Source organism: Kryptolebias marmoratus, linkage group LG17 (genome assembly GCF_001649575.2).
Source record: "Kryptolebias marmoratus isolate JLee-2015 linkage group LG17, ASM164957v2, whole genome shotgun sequence".
Lineage (NCBI taxonomy): Eukaryota > Metazoa > Chordata > Actinopteri > Cyprinodontiformes > Rivulidae > Kryptolebias > Kryptolebias marmoratus.
This window is the reverse complement of record NC_051446.1, coordinates 13,713,821-13,731,447: the sequence shown is the minus strand read 5'-3', so window position 1 is coordinate 13,731,447 and position 17,627 is coordinate 13,713,821. Positions and strand designations below refer to the sequence as shown.

The following is a 17,627-nucleotide window of genomic DNA, read 5'->3' as shown; positions in this document are numbered from 1 at the left end:
TCAAGGTCAAAAATTCAACACTGTTTTTATTTATTACAAATCAGTACATTTCTTATAAAAACAAGACAAAAGGAGGTGAAATAAAACCATTTTAGATGTAAACCAAACAAATCCGATAATGGTTGCCCTCTTATACTGAACCCTTGTCACAGTCTGTTGATAAACCAGCAGGTCTGATTAACACTCATTCCAAAACACCCTTGCTTATACTGAAGATAAATCTACAATCTGGATGCTTTTGTCAAATGGTAATAACACAGCTAAAATTAATCTCTCTGCAAAGCGTTCCAAGTACAGCAAATTAGCATGCCATTGGTTTCTGTGCAATTCATTACAACCATTGCCAGCAGCGAAATTTGCATTATTTGTCAAATGAGCACAGTTTTATAGTGAAGCAGTTCAAAGATGCAATACAATCTGAGCTTTGAGGTGCCCAGTCTTAACACAGTTTAGCCATCCTCTGTGATTACCCAGACCTAGCCTTGGTTTTTTTTTTGTTTTGTTTTTTTTAATTATACAAAATTCCTTTAGTGAAATTAGTGAGGCAGCTGAGAAACCCCATTCAGTTGCATTAAACAGCTTATTGAAAGAAGGTGGACAATAATATGGTAGATGCTAGAGGTCAAGGGGAAGCACAGAAGCTGCTCAACCAAGCTAAGCTGCTCACTGCTCAAGTAGCACTCAAAAGTTTAAAGGAACAAAACAAAACACTGAACACAGAAGAAAGAGTTGGTTTGTTATCATGGGAACCAGCTTGGGTTAAAAATAAATACTCAAACTGATAAGATTATGCAAATGTCACTGTAATTTGTATTCTTCTTAAAATGGCCAATTACCAATTGTGGGCCAACAGATGTAAAGTATAACCAATTCATCCTCACAGCACTGCAAGATAAAAATCATACCATCTACTTAGCATTAATCCAATCCAGAGAATTTCATTGATCATCATAGGTTTGGTACTAGAGTTTATTTGATGGTAGGTAGCCAAAATTTCCCTTTTTTTAATAGAAAAAATTTAAGCAAATTATATTACCTGTGTTATCGGACCAAAACTGTCAAACGGCGAAAAATGATCATAGCTTTCTGTTGTCACTGAACTAACTCTGCTGGGTTAGGTAGGCATACAGTAAAATGAACCACAGTTTAAAAACACATGGGAGAAGGGAAAAAATAAAATAACTTAAATAGAAGTGCTTAAAAGAATAGTTCTTAGAGCCCTTTCAAAAAAACAAAACAAAACAAAAAAACAGCAGAAATTCCACCCCAACATAAAAGGAAAGCTAAATGAACAGCTGAAATGGTAATGCTAATATTTATCCAATGATTCCCAGGTGTACAGTTCACATATAGATTATATCCTTCCCTCCAGAACAAATAGTTTCTGTTTTCTCGTCAGTGACCCCCCCATGTCTGTGAGCCACGGCTTCCCTCAGTTTCAAGTCTGTCTGTAGTAGGAGAACACTCTGTCTCAGTACACCTCCCCTCCTCCTCCTCCATCAGTGCCCGTTCCTCCTCTTTTCTCCTGCGCTCCAGCTCCCATTCCACGAACGTGTCAAAGAGGCTGGGCCAGGCCTCGTCCTCGCTGTAGTTGCTGAGGTCAGGCCCGATGGCCTGGGTGAAGTTGAGGAACATGTTCCACGTGTCCCTTGAGATCCCCCGAATGCTTGAAGGGTTCTCCGAGAGGAAGTCCAGCCAGTGCTCCAGGATCTCCGGCGTGTCCTGTGTGAAAACCAGCCGCCACAGGGCGATGGCGATTTCGCGCTGCAGTGACCGCTGGCCCTCTTCCGCATCCAGGCCAAACTGGAAGGTGAAACGATAAAGGTCCTTGAAGTTCTCCTCAACCTGGGCCTCCAGAAGCAAGTAGGGGAAGCGTGAACAGATGCCCTCTATACTGTCCGCTCGGATGGCCTTGCAGCCTTCGACAAACTCCTCCCTGATAGCACGAAGAAAACAAGACAAATGTCAGAATTTACAGAATTACACACACAAAAAAAACCAAACTTAACCTCGACATGATTCTAGGCTTTTCAAACTGTCATATAAAATGCTTCAGTTAGCATCGCTTGACAATGAAACATGTTGTATTGTCTAAAGCCTGTGGAAGGTAAAAGTGCTGAGTTAAAAATCAGAGAGGGGAGCGGAAACAAATGACCCAGCCACAAAAGGGGAGCCCTATTCATCTCTCAACACTGACTGCAGGTTGGGAACGGGGCTGCAAACCTCCCGTGGACCCCTTATCTGACAGGTTTTTTTTTTAATGAGCTGGGCTATATTTCTGTAGCCCAATTTGAGTTATTTTTCCTTTAGGAGACAGGGCATCAATAAAAATATATAAACAAAAATAAAAAATGGAGGATTAACAGCTCCTTACTGACTGACAAGGACAGATTTGATTTTAGATTTAAATCTAGAATTGCATCCGGGAATAAAAAGTGAAGCTTAAAGTTCAGTTGTAATAGTTTTGATTAGGAATTTATATCGATATTGGTGCTAAAAAGAGGACACCAATGTGGTTAACAATATTGGAACATATTTACCTGAAAGACATGATGAGAAACGAAAAAGATTTAAATTAACATGGAGATACCTAATAAAACATGTTGTCATTTTTTTAAGCTAAAAATAAAAGTGTGAATGAGAGTCTGTTAATAATCATGACAAGCTCACGGCTAGTCCGAGTGGAGCAATGACAAAAAGTGGATAGTTGCCATCTTATCACTGCTTTAAGCTCAAAAGTTTTACACTTTATGTGAACACTATTTTATAAACCTTTATAGAGCTCTCAATGTTGCATTACAGTTATTTACATAGAAGTATTTGGTCCTGCTGTGGACCTGCGACCTGTCCAGGGTGTACCCCGCCTCTTGCACAATGACCGCCAAATAACTCAAAACTGACTAGCTGTTAGCTCCTTAATTTGATCAGAATTAGTCACTTCTTTTTCTAAAATGAGATCTTTCTCAGAGCTGTCTACAACAGGTAAGATATTAACTGTTCGGGTTAGGTTTTTCCTCAGAACCCCACTTCAAAATATCTGAATTATCCCTTTAAGTATTCAGGTTTTAGGTCTGCAATGATAGTTTTTGGTCGTGTGTGTTGCATTTACAACCAGCTACTGCTGATGAGTCAACGTGTCGAGTGATGGTGGGATGAAAATCCTATACAAGCTTTTTACTGAGGCATAAAAATGGCTAAACCACGACCAAACGGATCATTAGGCTCCTAATGTTTCTGCATAAAGTTTTGAATCCATAATGATATGCAATCCAACAAACAGGATAGAAAACTGAACAAACAGCCAATAAAATTAAAGCAATGTCTTATTATGTGACTAGATGTGCCATCTTGTTAGGTACTTGGATTAAAACAGGAATGTTTTTTTTCTTTATCACCTAGAACAAAAAAGAGACAATAGACACGGCAGCAAATACAACTCAAACTATTCCACTCAAAACGCCACCTTACCTTGTAAACTTGCACATGGTGGCTGCTTGAAACTTCCAGGCAAGAACAAGAACCCGAAACTCTGCCGGGTCCACACACAGATCGTTGCAAAACCTCTCCATGCCTTCCTCCAAGATGGCGTCTTCCTGTTCGTCCTTGTAGCAGATGAACAGCTCCTCAATCCGCTGCATCGACAGCCCGTCTCCATCCAGGCCTTCGTCCTTGTACGGCTCCTTCATCACTGTGGAGATGATCGGCGTCTCCACTGTAACCTCCGAGGCCTTGGTGCCATTCAACAGCTCACTGGTGGATTTGCTCGACGGGGCGCTAGAATCTTCTTTGTGGCCCCCTCCGCTAGCACTGTCAACTCTTTTGTGGGACTTGGAACTGCTCTCTTTGTCTCCACTCTTGCTGCCGAGGGAGGACGTCGGATTCTTGCACTTGGTGACACACTGGCCCATGTCTTCCTGCCTGGTCCCTCGCCTGTCTTTCCGCCTCACCTTCAGTCCCCGTCCGAACCACCTGGGCGCCTCTGCTCTGGCCAGACGAGACGTCTCAACATACCCTCAGGCCTACGGTGAAGAAAAACTAAACACTGAGCAGGAGAAGCACACAGCGGGCGAAGTAGGCATTCAAACTACTATGTGTTAATTATAAAAAGTACAAGAAGCCGAGTTACCTGTGCCAGATACTGTACGTCACAAACCAGGTCTTCAGCTGGCCAATTTAAAAACCCTAAAAAGCAAAAACTGCACAAAAAAAAAGGTTTTATTTGTACATGACGCTCAACGGAACATACTACCACTGTAGCAGACAAAAACATTACAAGCAAAATATCACCGATACTAGGGATGTGATGATTAACAGATTTGTTCCGATTTATGAACGTGAATAATGGAACTGAATCGCTAGAGAAGTGTGTAGTAATGCAGGTTGGGGAACAAATCTAGACGCATTGCGTATCACATCTTTGCAATGATAAAATTCGATCACCGCAAGAATTAAATTAAGAGAAACTGCAAGGTTTGTTTCTACAGACATCTGCGATAAAAATAGTGAAAGTTAAAAAAAAAAAGTATAGTTCAGTTTGTGTATGAAGGACAACTTTTTAGTTGACAAATCTTCTGCACTTCCTGCTGTTTAGGAGGATGGATTTTAATCAGCAGCACCTGGTGTTTAGGAGGAGAACTGCAGCTGCGGCGTTACAAACAGCAACAAACACTAAGTGTGCTTCAACGCGATCATGACGCTCCTCGAATATCACAGAAGTAAAGATTAACCCGTGTTTTAATATTTATAAAGTAGCAAATCCATTTTGCTGCTTACTGCTGAGTTACTGACGGAGTGTCACGTTTAACCCTTTTGGAACAGGCCTCATTTTTGTGTATTGATTGTAAATTGTGAGTAAGGTTTTATGAAAATGTACTGTAATAATAAAACAAGGTGTTTTCGTGAGCGGCCATTTTCTATTACCGTATTTTCCACACTACAGACCGCACTGGATTATAAGGCACACACATCATGATTAAAGGTTAAATTGTACCCTATCAGTTTTTGCTGCCCCCGTATCTCTAATGAATCAGACCACTGATGATTTCTAAAGTTATGAATCATATCAGCCACAAAGTCTGACTGATACCTACAGAAACCCATGAAGGAGATGTTGATTTTTGTGCTGAAACAGAATAAATGCACGACTTTAAAGCAGCAAAAGAAATGTGCGCTATGCGCTTGTGACTTTTATTTAATTGGCAAACTGACGTTCAAAATGCACATTCCCGAACCCCAAACTGCCCCGAAGCTCTCGAAGGCTGAGAAACCACACTTTAAAACGTTTTGGTTTTCAGCCCAGAGACATCTGTGGTAGAACAGCTTTTCTCCTTACAGTAACGTTTCACACACTGACATCTAGGTATCGAGACCTTTTCAAAATGTGTTGTTTACTTGAAATTTAAAAAAAAAAAAAAAAGGAGGCACGTTTTTGCCACAATGGGTATATAGTATGGTGATGTGGCGAAGAGACAACATTACATGGGAAAAAGAGAAGAGAAAAGAGCATTAAAGTAAAGAAAAAAATGACAGGTTAGAGTTTATGAGCAGGAAACTGAACAAAAGTAAACATCCAAGTAGCTTTTACTCGCTTGAAAACCTTGAAGAAACATAACAGATGTCAACTGAGTCTCGTTGCTTTTGTCCTGGTATGCTGATGAAAATTCTTAGCCGTCCAGGACACGACAATCCTAAGAGTTTAAAACAAGGCGACTGCACCCTTTAGGCTGTCACTTTAAAATGTTTCACCTCTCATGGAAAAGGCTTCTTCAGTAAGTCATTGTTGAAAAAAATAAAAAATAAAAAAAAATCAATGACTTAAAAACCTCTGACCCACAACCCATTATCAGAAATGAAACAGCCTTTTATGCGAGCGGCAAAACAGCTTAAAGAAACCCCAACAGGCCCTGTCGCCTTTTTTTCTGATCAATTTGTTTGTTTGCTGGAGTTTTGCTGCTGGTTTCGAGTCTAAATTAATAATTGGGCAGAAGCTGAAAATCTTTTTACGCAACCGTCAGGGTGGAAACTTTCCTTCACCTGCTTCACATAAACACACTGGGAGCAATACTACAACTCTTATTGACCTTCTATATTTTGCTGAATTTAGTAGCTTTTTTGATTTAGTAGCGAATGTTTGTTCTCTGCCACTCGAGAACATTTCTCAGAGCTTAAGCATCTCCTGATGACATGAACCGCACAACGACAACATGCAGAATAAAGAATAATTAAACCACGAGGAGCATTTAGTCACAAAGCCATGTTAACGTCTCATTATGTCCCCCTCAAGACGCTACTGCAGGTTGCGACACTCGCTGCTGCTTTGCGGTAAATGCTTTCAGCTCCAGCACAGCCAGAGCAGAACAAGATGGCCGTACAAAAAGAGGAAACAGTTTTAGTTTTTGGTGAAGGAAAAACCTGAGTAAAGCTCTGTTTTGAGGGATGTCATAAAGGTTTAGAACGGGTGTAAACACTACAGCAGCATAGGTGGCTGAAATTAGGGAAATAAATGTAATTTTTTTGGCATTTATGATTTTAATAGATTTACCATTTCTTTGATAATCTGTAAACATATACAAGGAGAAGGAAGGCGTGCCGTAAATCCTTCCCTTTAGTCACCGTGCAATCAGCGAATGTTGATGGTTTTTGTTTAAGCTTGTTGCACGAGTTAATTACTTGGTCATGTTTCCAGTGCCGTGTCAGCATTTCGTTTAATCCCCCCCCCCCCGACTGCTGTAATGATGATGATGAGCTGACAGAAAAATATTCAAACGGTTTCTTTTTTGTTTGTTTTAAATCGTCCGCCTCCGAAAAGCGAAGGCGGGGAGAAGTAATGGCTTGACTGTATGTGAGTGTGTCTGCCTGTGAGCAAAATAATCCCCGGATGAACATCTACAACTTCAAGATGGCCGTCACAGCCAGCTGACCTTACGGATATCGAGCTAAAATTTGATGTGGATGTAGCTGAGCGAGATCCCCTACACATTGCACAAGATCTTTGTTTAAAAATTTGGCGTTTGACCTTTTTGGAGTCCACTCCGGCTGTTAGCGAAATATCTCAAGAGCTGCTGAACGGATTTTATTTAAACTTTTAGAACGAAAATCACAGAGCTCACATCTACATTTATTAACTGTTGAAGCCGATCTAATTTAAGACAGCTGAAACTGACCTTAGAGATACAAGACTGCCAATAAGTCAGTTTATTTTACAGATATTGTGCTAAACGTTTGTGTGGTAGTAGCTGAGGGTCATTCACAACACGTGCTCCAAGTGCCTAAAAGTTTAGCCTTCACTGCTTGGAGTCAACCCCACTTCCAGGTTAGCAAAACAGATCGTGAAGGGATTTTGATGAAACCTTCATTAATCGCTGGATCAGCATCTAGGACTGATTTGGTCTTGGAGTCAATTTAATTCAAGATGGTCGTCAGAGCTAATCGACATGAGCCAACACAAAAATGGCTATAAGTCAGCCAACTCTACAGCTATTGAGCTAGATTTTGATGTCGTAGGAGCTGGGAGTCATTCATAACACCCCCTCTAAGTATGTGGTCTTGTGTTAAATCTTTTTGGGAGTGTTTTGATTATATTTAAAACTTTCAGATGCCAGATCTTCAGCTTCAGGCAGTCATGTTGAGTTCACCGCCGAACACGTCAACGCGCCCTAACGCTGTTAGCTTTAAATCCATTTTGGTAAAGTCCGGAGCTCCGTCGCCCTGTTCCTTTCCAGTCCCAGTGACTGAAACTAAACAGCGGCGTGCATTCATGACCCCCACCACCCCCACGGGCACAACAAGCGGCGTTACTTACGGACACTCCTCCAGACAACATCGTCGCTCAAATCTGCTCCATCATTGTGACCTTGACACCAGCGACGCTGAAACGACATCATATTGTCATCACAAGCAGAAAGCGATAGCCCGTCGTTCCCAAAAACCTGCGAGGGCTATTTCTGTCAGCGCGCCTTCAGTGTGTCATTTGAGCTCAACTAAACTCTAATCTTGCAAATAATTACTTGCAGGTTTACTGAATAACTCCTCTAATCTGCCAAAAGAAAAGAAAAAAAGAGACAGATTATAGCATTTACACAATATCTATCTGCGTTAAGGGATTTGGACAATCTTTTTGCATCTAGTTTTGAAGTTTTTTTTTGTTTTTTTTTTCCACATTAGAGCTCAGGTGCGGCACTGCAAAATGCACAACCTTCTGGTTACGCCTGAACCCAAACCTGGCTCTGTTGCTACAGATAATGTAGAGCAATTCAGGACACCATCAATGCATCGGGCATGTAAGGGCAAGTCTCCGGCAGTCCTGATTGGGCCAACCTCACCTCGCTTGACACCAAATTAGAGTCAAAAGGCTTTCTTTTCCCCTACAAGAAACCACCGTGACAGTTTAGCCGGCATCAAGGAGCTCTGACGGGATTGTTGACAGTGCTTTTTAAAACTTGAAACAGATTAACTCAGTTATCAAGATGACCTTTTCCAAACTAAGGCTCCTTTGTGAGGCCTACATTCTGCTAGATAGATTTGAGGCGATAAGTCAGCATCTGGATCCCTGCGACTCTTCGTATTTTGGTTGTTGATCTGCACCGGACTCCGGTCCACTTCGGGATGGAGTTGGGGAAAAAGTTCACTTTGCACCTTTTGAAACTGAACTGCACCACTTCCATCCGGTTCCTAGCTCATGAGGTAAATCCTGAGGTCCATATATAAAATGCTCATGGCTCAGTCTTAGACTGAGACTAATAATAAACAAAAACTCTTCAGTAGTGACCTCTTGCGATTTAAAAAAATCACTGCTTAAACCCATTTAGCCTCACTGAATTTCAATCCTAGTTTATTTAGGCTCTTTTTGTGAGAGTTCCAAGTTTCTATGGTGGTTCATATAGACTGCTAATTCACTGATCATCAATTGAACAGCCATCATACACTTTGGTGAGCTGCTGCTGCTGCTTTTAAATGTGCATAAAATGGAAATAAACTTTTGCCTTTGCAGCACATCCTGGCATCAGTTTAACCGGATTAGCTTGTCTGAGGTGTCCGGGGTGAAGTGAAGTAAAGTTTCAATCTGAACGTGAACAACACTGTCGTCAGGGTGGGGGTTTTATAAACGCGTATTTTAACCAAAACATGCCTCAATCGGAGCCAACTTCTGCGCGCTGGAGACGGACAAACACTTGAAACAGGATCGAGGAAGCTTAGCAGCACATGTACAGCACCCCCCGGACGAAATGTAAACAGCTCCTTTGGTGAAATAAAAGTGACACTTTAAGGTGTCGCAGGTCGTCCAAGGCGACGTTCAGCCGCCAAACAACACTAGTCCGTGGCCACCGGGCCATTTAAATGTCCACATCCGAACTGCCTGGCCCTGACGACGTCGACACGGCTAAAAGTTAGCTACCCGGCTAAGCTAGGTCTTCCCCGGCTGACACAAACAGAAGTGCTCCTAAACGTCCGCGGAAAAGAAAAACTCACCTCCTTTTTTTTCCTCTCTTTTTCTTTTCAGGAACAAGCCCGAGCCGTGCCCCTCGGTTCGAACATCGTCCCGGGGAAAAGGCCCAGCTGCTGGTGGTGGAGAAACAAAAAGAAAAAACAAACAAAAAGAAAAAAACAAAAGGCAGCTGAATAAGTTGGCCCCGAAACGCGAGCAGAAAGCGAACTGAGGCAAACTCGTCGTCAGGCTGTTAGCCGACTAGCTCCGAGGCAGCTGAGCGACAGAGGAGGGAGGGAGAGAGAGAAAAAAACTAACTTCCACCGTGAAGTTGGTCTCTGTTTCACGAATAAACGAGTCCAGAGCCCCGGGGGTTCACATTACGTGTTTCGTCCGCTGTTTAAAATGAGTGGAAATCAGAGTAAAGCCGCCCGTGTCTTTGTTGCTTCCCCCTTTGAGACGCTGAACTACATTATGGACATGTCCCTGCATCACTTCCTCCCTCCGCGAGAACAGCCAACAGCTGATCTCCGTCTGAGCGGGGGGTGGAACACCCAGCTGGGTAGCCGATTGGGCGAAGTCCCGCACGGGGGATTTTATTATTATTAACAGTTAAATTAATACTATTTTCATTGCAGTTTAGCTTTTAATTTTTCAGAGGCAAACCAGCTGCTCAGGCTGAGCCAAATCTGGACTCTGCACCATAAATCAGTTCATATTTACATAGTTACTTTACTTTAGTAGCTTTGCATCCAAGAAAAAAAAAAAAAAAACTCTCTTAAAAGTCTTCATTTTGATCCATAATGCTGCTGATTGATGAGAGTCAGAAGAAGATGTTTGTTTTTTTCTGTCAAATTCAGAACATTTAAAATCTTACTCCTAATATACAAAGCTCCATCTGCTATTAAAGATCTGATTGGTCCATATTTTCCTGACAGAGCACTTCACTCTCAGGCTGCAGGTTTACTTGTGGTTCCTAGAGTTTCTAAAAGTAGAATGGGCTCCACTCTTGTTGAACCAACTTCCAGTTTCTGTCCACTAGGCTGACACCCTGTCTACTTTTAAGCCTTTCCTTTTTAATAAATCCTATAGTTATGGTTGGTTTGGGTTTCCTGAGCTATCCTTTAGTTCTGCTGCTATAGGCTTAGACTGCTGGAGGACAGACTGACCACATTTCCTCACTCTGCTGCTGTCTTTACTTGCTCTACTGTAATTATTTCTATCATTACCATGTGTCTTCCTTCCCATAGAAATTACACCTGGACCAGTGCTTCTGTGTTTGTCTTTCCTGTCCTCTCAAACCCCAGCTGGTTCTGGTTCTGCTGGAGGCTTCTTCCTGTTAAAAGGGAGTCCTTCCTTCTCACTGTCACCAGCATGCTGCTCAGGATGGAAGACTTCCTTAAATACATAACTTTTACTAATTGGCTTTTAATTTCATCATGGGAGTATATTGTGTTATGTATTTTATGAAAGTTTAGCTTCTTTAAAGTGACTTAAAGAGAAATGAGGAATCACTGAAGAAACACTTTTATTTAAAAGAAATAAACATTTAAATATTGAGCCTAAATTCTGAAAATTTGTGTTCGGTATTAAAAATAATTCACAAAAGAGCAACAAGACATATCCAACATATCACACCCAGCAGTTTGACAGCTGTCTTGTACAACATCTATGACATTTAACAATTTATCCTTCCTCATATACTGTATCTGAGGCTAAACTCCATGAAATTTGATTTACTGTCCATATTTGACCTTATGGTGGCGCTGTAGTAGCACTGCATTAAGATTGCTGGGTTTTGTTTTATGTCCAGTTCTCCCATCAGCTCTTAATCTTCTCCTGTTTGTCATCTTAAAGTTAAATGCGTAGAGATAAATCTGTAGGTTATCCCCTCTGGAGCATTTACTGTCCCATTATTTAAAGACAAATACCAGATTTACGCCTGCTGAGGTACAGAGAACGATGAAAATAATGTCTATAATTAGTCGTATGGAAAAGAAAAATATCCTAACTTTATTCAGATATGTCCAGGTGCATCTAAAACCTTAGATAGTATAATAGACAGCATTTATATTTCCTAGATTTGAATGTTATGGAACAAGAAACGATGAATGAAAATGTACCTGTTATTACAGTCATGCTGTTTGTTTGGAGTAGACCAGGAAAAGTTATAATGTGGAACAACAAGTGTCCACCACATGCAGCCAGATAAAGCTCATTCAGTTCTTCAAATCAAGAGGATAGTGATAAAAAAATTAAATTTATGTGGGCTCCTGCATGTGGGGCTGACTTGACCGAAAGGTATGAGGGACATCGTCCAGTCTGAGGGTCAAAGGTTCAATCCCCAGCTCCTGCAGCAGAATAAATAACATTTAAAAAGCATTATGTGTGTAACCTGGTGCTGTTAAAAAGGTGCTAAAGGTGTGGATCATGAATATAAAAATATATACAGTATACTGTATGTATGAATATAAAACTTTATAAAGGCACATTAATTACAGTATTCAAATAAAAGTGGGGAGATTTAGGAGGAGCAAGAGAAGAACAGTCTGACTATAATATTAAATAAGCTTTCTATGAATATTATGGACAGAAGGAAACAGTAGAGTATGTGTTTTTTGGTCTGTGGTAATTATTTATTTGTAGCATGTATTAACAGGTTCTTAAAACTGGTCTCCATAAAAGCGCTGTTCCATTATGGGTGAGAAAATGTTCTGACAACAACAGGGTTTTAGAGCTATTTTTCAAAACAAAACAAAACAAAACAAAACAAAACAAAACAAAACAAAACAAAACAAAACAAAACAAAACAAAACAAAACAAAACAAAACAAAACAAAACAAAACAAAACAAAACAAAACAAAACAAAACAAAACAAAACAAAACAAAACAAAACAAAACAAAACAAAACAGGCTTTAGCGTTTAGAGGATGTAGTACCACTTATATCCAGACGGTGGCGATAATGTGCACCGAGCAGCTGTTTGCCGACAGAAGAAGAAGAAGAAGAAAAAGAAGCGAAGAAGAAGAAGAAAAAGAAGCGAAGAAGAAGCAGCACCAGCAGCAGAAGAAGAAGAAGCAGGAAATGCAATCTGTAGGTCATGTTTTAAATTTATCGCGATTAGTGTTATTTTAAGCCATGTTGTTAGAATAAATGTAATTTTGCAGTGACGTTTTCACTCAGACTTTAACGATAATTCTCTTCGTGGGTGAATTTCGAACAAATATAGTAAAACAATCAGTTCAGATATTCCAATAGCCTTATTTTTACAATCTCCTTCAATTTAAACACATCTGAATACATCCTAAACATCTAGATCAATCCATTTAGTGACATCTAGAAGAGAATTATAGAAACACTCAGAGCTAATCATAAAGAAACAACCTCAGATGTCCTGGGTTTATTTTTAATTTTTTAATAATAGTTTATATTTTAGTAATTAATAACACTTTATAGCAATAGTATCAAAGGTATACTATTACTATTAGTATAAAAAATAATAATAATAAAAAATAATATTATGCAATTTTGCTATCCTGTCTTGTAAGAACCCCTTTAATATGAATATTTTATTTTATTTATCCAGATAAAAGTCTCATTAAGATTAAAATAATATTCTTTAACAGAGAAACCTTTCTGTTCAACTTGTTCACAGCATGCATTGACTCTAAAAGAATTGAGCAAGTACTTGTTTAATGAAATTTGCTCTTTTTGAAAATACTAGTTAATTCTATAAATGCTATGTTGATGTTAGAAAATAACCAACATGTCACATCTGATTAGTTATCTGTATTCCTAATAGGTCACTGATTGGTATTTTTATAAAAAGTGAACCCTGGAAGTAAAGACAGAGGACGACATGGTGTGCAAATAGTTAGCAGTTTAAGAATAATGATTTTGATTATAAAATGGCAAAGGAGTTTGTGATAATATCAGCTATGACTGAAGGACAGGAGCTGTTTTCTATCCTTGCATGATGTTTTTTTCTGAAAACTACTGTCAGTGGACTTTCAGAGAAATAAAATAATAAAAATCAAAACTATTCCTAACATTACCTTCTCTGGTCTGGAGCTCATTTACAATGGACTGTAGTAAAAATGGAAAACTGTCCTTTCAGTCCTCTGCCGTTCTCTGAGCTCACAGTTTCTTGTTAGTTGGTGGTTTTACTGTTGTTGCTGGATCATAAATAAAGGTTTGAAGCAGCGTGTGCAGCTTTTCAAAATAACTGTTGTGTATTGCAACAAAAAAAAGTGAAAACACTTTTTTTAATCTCTTTTTCCTAATTCCTGCAGCAGTACTGACACCCCAACTTCAGACAGGGCTTTAATTTACTCACAGATGAACTTAAATACAAGTAAAACTGTGATAACCTATTTAAGTCATGTAATGTTTTGCTGATGGGTTTAAATTTAGTGACTAATTGTATGAGATTTTATAGGTCCGTAGACAACAGTGTTTGTTGTGCTTTTAACATCCTCACGCTGCTCTGTTCTCAGATTTGAGCCCTGATGGCGGCGTCTGCACGCCGTACGGTGCTGTCCCTCTACACACGCGTGTTTCGGATCGCTCGGACCTGGCAGGCGCAGAGCGGCGTTCAACGCGACACGGACACCGAGCGGAAGTACATCATGCAAGAGGCCCGCTCTCTGTTCCGACAGAACCAGCAGGTGTGACACACCAGCACTCAGCTCGCAGATCAGGAAGGACCAGCAATTCATGGCAAGCATGTTAAACTAACGCTGTGCTGTTGTTTTTCTCAGCTCACAGATCCAGAATCCATAAAGCGATGTATAGAAGAGTGCGAAGCAAGGATAGAAATAGGTATGATTGAAGAGCTGCTGCAAGGTTTTCTTAAAAACGTTTTAACATGTTCTGGTAACGAGCAAGTACAACACTTGAAAAATCAACAATTCAGTGACTCATAAAAACTCTGTTAATGATGTTTTGTGATTGGATTTTGCTGATAATCTCTTGCTTTTAATTTTTTTTTGCAGGTCTGCATTACAGAAATCCATACCCAAGAGCTGTAAGTAATAACCGCCCATTAGATCATAAATGTTTCCTTTTGTTTAAATGTGTGTGAAACATATTTCTTATTCTGACAAAACTCCCGTGTTTTGATCCAATGATGTGCCTGCAGACGTACCTCCCACCGCTGGGACTGGCCACTCAGAAGGGCAGGAAACTGCGAGCGCAGCAGCGCCTCAGGAAGCAGGCCAAGCCGATTTACTTACAGTCGCATGACGAGACCTGACGGCCGATATCCTGCATCCTCGTCTAGAGTTCGAGTTACCAAGGACAGGAAGCTGCGGCGCAGTCGACATCCTGGGCTGAGGTTCTGCAAGGAGTTACCGATGGAAGAGCAGTCGTCATTAAGAAAAAAACTCCACTTTTTATTGTTATTCTTACAATTAAGAGGTTTGAGTGACAGACTGGGTTCAGCTCAGGTAGGCTGCCACTGTGGAGGGATCCCTGTAGCAGATCAGTTTGTATATTTTATTTATCATTGTGTCTAAAAACTTGTTTTCTGTTTCTTTCAGTAATAATGTTGGTGTTGAGCCTTTCTGTCTTTGAGTGACAAAAAATGCAAAGTAAAAAAAAAACAACAAAAACCTCAAAGCATCGTTTTTTCAAGACTGAGGCTTGGCTAAATATTTTAGGAGAATCAGCCCCTTCCCTGGTAAAAACAATTTGTTTTTCATTTATTTTTCTTTTTTTACTTTTAGGCCACAGGTGGTACAGAGAGTTGACCTGGTTCCTCTACAGACACGTGTCACAAGCACAAAATGAAGAAAATTTCAGCTTGACATAGTTTCCACACAGGTGGCAGCTGTTTAAAGTTCAGAAAAACCAAAGGAGCTGTTTTTACACTCACAAAGCACAGAAAACAGTGCTAAACCTAACGTAAAGAAAATGTTCAGACTAAGAGGAAGCTGTTTTTTTTTTTAAGTACCGTACGCTCTAATGAAATTTGGCACTGACACACTGACCTGTAAACATAAAGACATCTGAAATAGGATAAAAATGTTTCCTTTTTTTTTGTCATCAAAACTGTGAATATACACTAAAAACCAAATTAAAATAGAACGGTGAAGCAAAACTTTTTTGTTTTGTTTATTTGTGTATTAAAGTAATAGTTCAGATCTTTTGAAGGGAAATACTGTGGAAATGGTATGAACGATCAGTATGTTACCTTTTGAGACAAGTTGTTTTAAAGTGGTGGCAATCTAACTCATCTAGACTAGCAATTAGCTCATCATTCCGATCAATATTAGACTTTATTTCTTCAGGCTGAGGTTGTTCAAAGAGATATCTGCAACAGGTAAGATATTAAATGTTTACATCCTTTCCACAGAGCCCCACTTCAAAAGAGCTGAACTATTTCTTCAGTTTGCTTTGTTTATAAATGCCATTTATTTTTGTTAGAACAAGTTGATATTTAACACCCAGTTTACCATCATATTCTAAATCACTTTTAACACAAGGCAAGAGGAGAGACTGATAAATCATCCAGATTTGTTTATAGCTGCCTCCTTTGGTTTAATAAATTAACTAAGTATTCGTAGTATCAGCCTTGATACAAAAAAGTGGCGTTTGTCACATTTTAGATGATTTAGTGAGACTGTAATTAGTTCAGTTTTGAAATCTGTGTGAAATATATCTCAAACAGCTCCTTAGAAATTGATACAATTATTTCCTCCTAAAGAAAATATACTCAAAATATTCCATAAAAATCTTTTTTCTTTTAGCCCTCAGAGAGCGCAATCCAAGGCCACAGCGTGATTAAAAAATTTGTGTTATCCGGGTCATAATCTGGATCAGAAGCAAAGTTTAATCCATTGTTTTTTGTGACGACCCCAACATTTCATCTAAGTCTGTTTATTACTTTTTATCTGATCTTTGCTAACAGACAGAGAGACAAACCAACGGACACAACCGGAAACAGAACAATGTTGGTGGAAGAAACTAAAGGGTCACATTGTAGGAGCAGAGACAGGTTTTTAACAAAGGGGTTACCTGTGGCCTTGACCTTTGACCCCATGAACCTTGAAATCACCAGACATCATCTTTGACCCATGAGGTGTCCAGGTGTGCAGTTTGATTTTCCTCCATTACATGGTTACATAGTTAGAGCAGAAGGTCATCTGTGACCATGACCTTTGACCTTGACATTTGTCCGGATCACCGCCAACTTGTTCCTTGCACCACGTTTGATGTTTCCTGAACATTTCATGAAAATCTGTTCATATCTTTTTGAGTAATCCTGTGCTCAGACAAACAGACAAATTCTACTGAAAACATAACCTCCCTGGCAGATTTCGATGTTTAACATTTTAAAATAACAAGAAAGCACCAAATGTTTAAAAGTCAACAGCCAAAGTACAGCAAATTTGCATAAATGTCAGACCTTAAGTTCTGTGGTACATTTAAACCCAGAAGTACTTGAAAGGCCCTCTGCAGCTGCTTTAGTCTGCGGGGAATGGGGTACGTGTTGTGTTCTGCTCCACTTTCGGGCTGTATGTAGAAAAACTAGAAATGTGGATCGTCGAACGCGACCTCTGATAATCTCATCGGGGCCAGCATTCATAGTTCACGATTGTTCTCTGAAAGCCAAAGTAGACTGTATCAGATCGTTTGGATTTCACACCCTGGGCAGAGAGTCACCTTGGAAAACAATGCCTCATCTTCTCCGGAGCCTTTTTCTGGACATTTTCTTTCCACTTAACCTGCGCGCAGCCACAGGATGGAGCCCAGCGAGCAGGGAATTAGAGGAAAAGTGAATAAGCCGCTAAGTGACGTCAGAGGGGACCACCTCAGGCTGTGGGGTATTCAGGAGTGAGCGTCAAATTAAATGGCCTTGGTTTAAAAGTGGAAATAACATGTCCTTTATTGACAGCGATGTCCTCACTCTGTGGGGGACACAGACCTATTGAGTGTAATGAAATCCTCAAGGGGGAGCGTCTGTAAAGTAATCTTCTAAAAGACAAGAGTTCAGACAAGGAAACGGTGGGAAGATGAGCCTGCAACAACATCCAGCTTAGCCAAACCTGTAAAACAAAGTGAGCTTTTTAGCTAATTTTCTTGTTTGTCTGATTGGCTGATTTTCTCCCTCAAACCAGGAAACTGAATAGTTTTTGCACACGTGTGTGCTCGTTTGTCTGAAGTTTTAGCAAAATAACTCATGAACCAGCAGATGGATTTT

General features: G+C 40.0%; 2 protein-coding genes across 3 annotated transcripts; one reads left to right on the top strand and one right to left on the bottom strand.

Annotated features, from left to right (window-relative positions):
* Window positions 1-6: 6 nt before the first annotated feature.
* dcun1d3 (defective in cullin neddylation 1 domain containing 3) lies at window positions 7-9,925 on the bottom strand. 2 transcript variants are annotated; one of them, XM_017418601.3, is made up of 6 exons: window positions 9,743-9,925; window positions 9,469-9,558; window positions 7,802-7,868; window positions 4,127-4,196; window positions 3,469-4,019; window positions 7-1,936 (listed from the first exon to the last, which is right to left on the bottom strand). In XM_017418601.3, exons 5-6 carry the CDS (start codon window positions 3,906-3,908, stop codon window positions 1,396-1,398), a joined length of 981 nt encoding a protein of 326 aa, XP_017274090.1. In that variant the 5' UTR covers window positions 3,909-4,019; window positions 4,127-4,196; window positions 7,802-7,868; window positions 9,469-9,558; window positions 9,743-9,925; the 3' UTR covers window positions 7-1,395. The 2 variants fall into 2 exon arrangements, with proteins under 2 accessions (XP_017274090.1, XP_037836846.1); XM_037980918.1 differs by having other exon boundaries at window positions 9,469-9,555.
* Window positions 9,926-12,439: 2,514 nt separating this feature from the next.
* lyrm1 (LYR motif containing 1) lies at window positions 12,440-15,449 on the top strand. The gene is made up of 5 exons (XM_017418379.3): window positions 12,440-12,517; window positions 13,921-14,091; window positions 14,185-14,245; window positions 14,419-14,450; window positions 14,565-15,449. Exons 2-5 carry the CDS (start codon window positions 13,933-13,935, stop codon window positions 14,676-14,678), a joined length of 366 nt encoding a protein of 121 aa, XP_017273868.1. The 5' UTR covers window positions 12,440-12,517; window positions 13,921-13,932; the 3' UTR covers window positions 14,679-15,449.
* Window positions 15,450-17,627: the final 2,178 nt, after the last annotated feature.

Bases quoted from the DNA above. Each gene is read 5' to 3' on its own strand.
- dcun1d3 (XM_017418601.3), bottom strand. From the start codon at position 3,908: ATGGGCCAGTGTGTCACCAAGTGCAAGAATCCGACGTCCTCCCTCGGC. The intron at 1,937-3,468 runs GTAAGGTGGCGT...TCGTGCTATCAG, and splicing joins ACCATGTGCAAGTTTACAAG to GGAGGAGTTTGTCGAAGGCT.
- lyrm1 (XM_017418379.3), top strand. From the start codon at position 13,933: ATGGCGGCGTCTGCACGCCGTACGGTGCTGTCCCTCTACACACGCGTG. The intron at 14,246-14,418 runs GTATGATTGAAG...TTTTTTTTGCAG, and splicing joins CGAAGCAAGGATAGAAATAG to GTCTGCATTACAGAAATCCA. The intron at 14,451-14,564 runs GTAAGTAATAAC...ATGTGCCTGCAG, and splicing joins GAAATCCATACCCAAGAGCT to ACGTACCTCCCACCGCTGGG.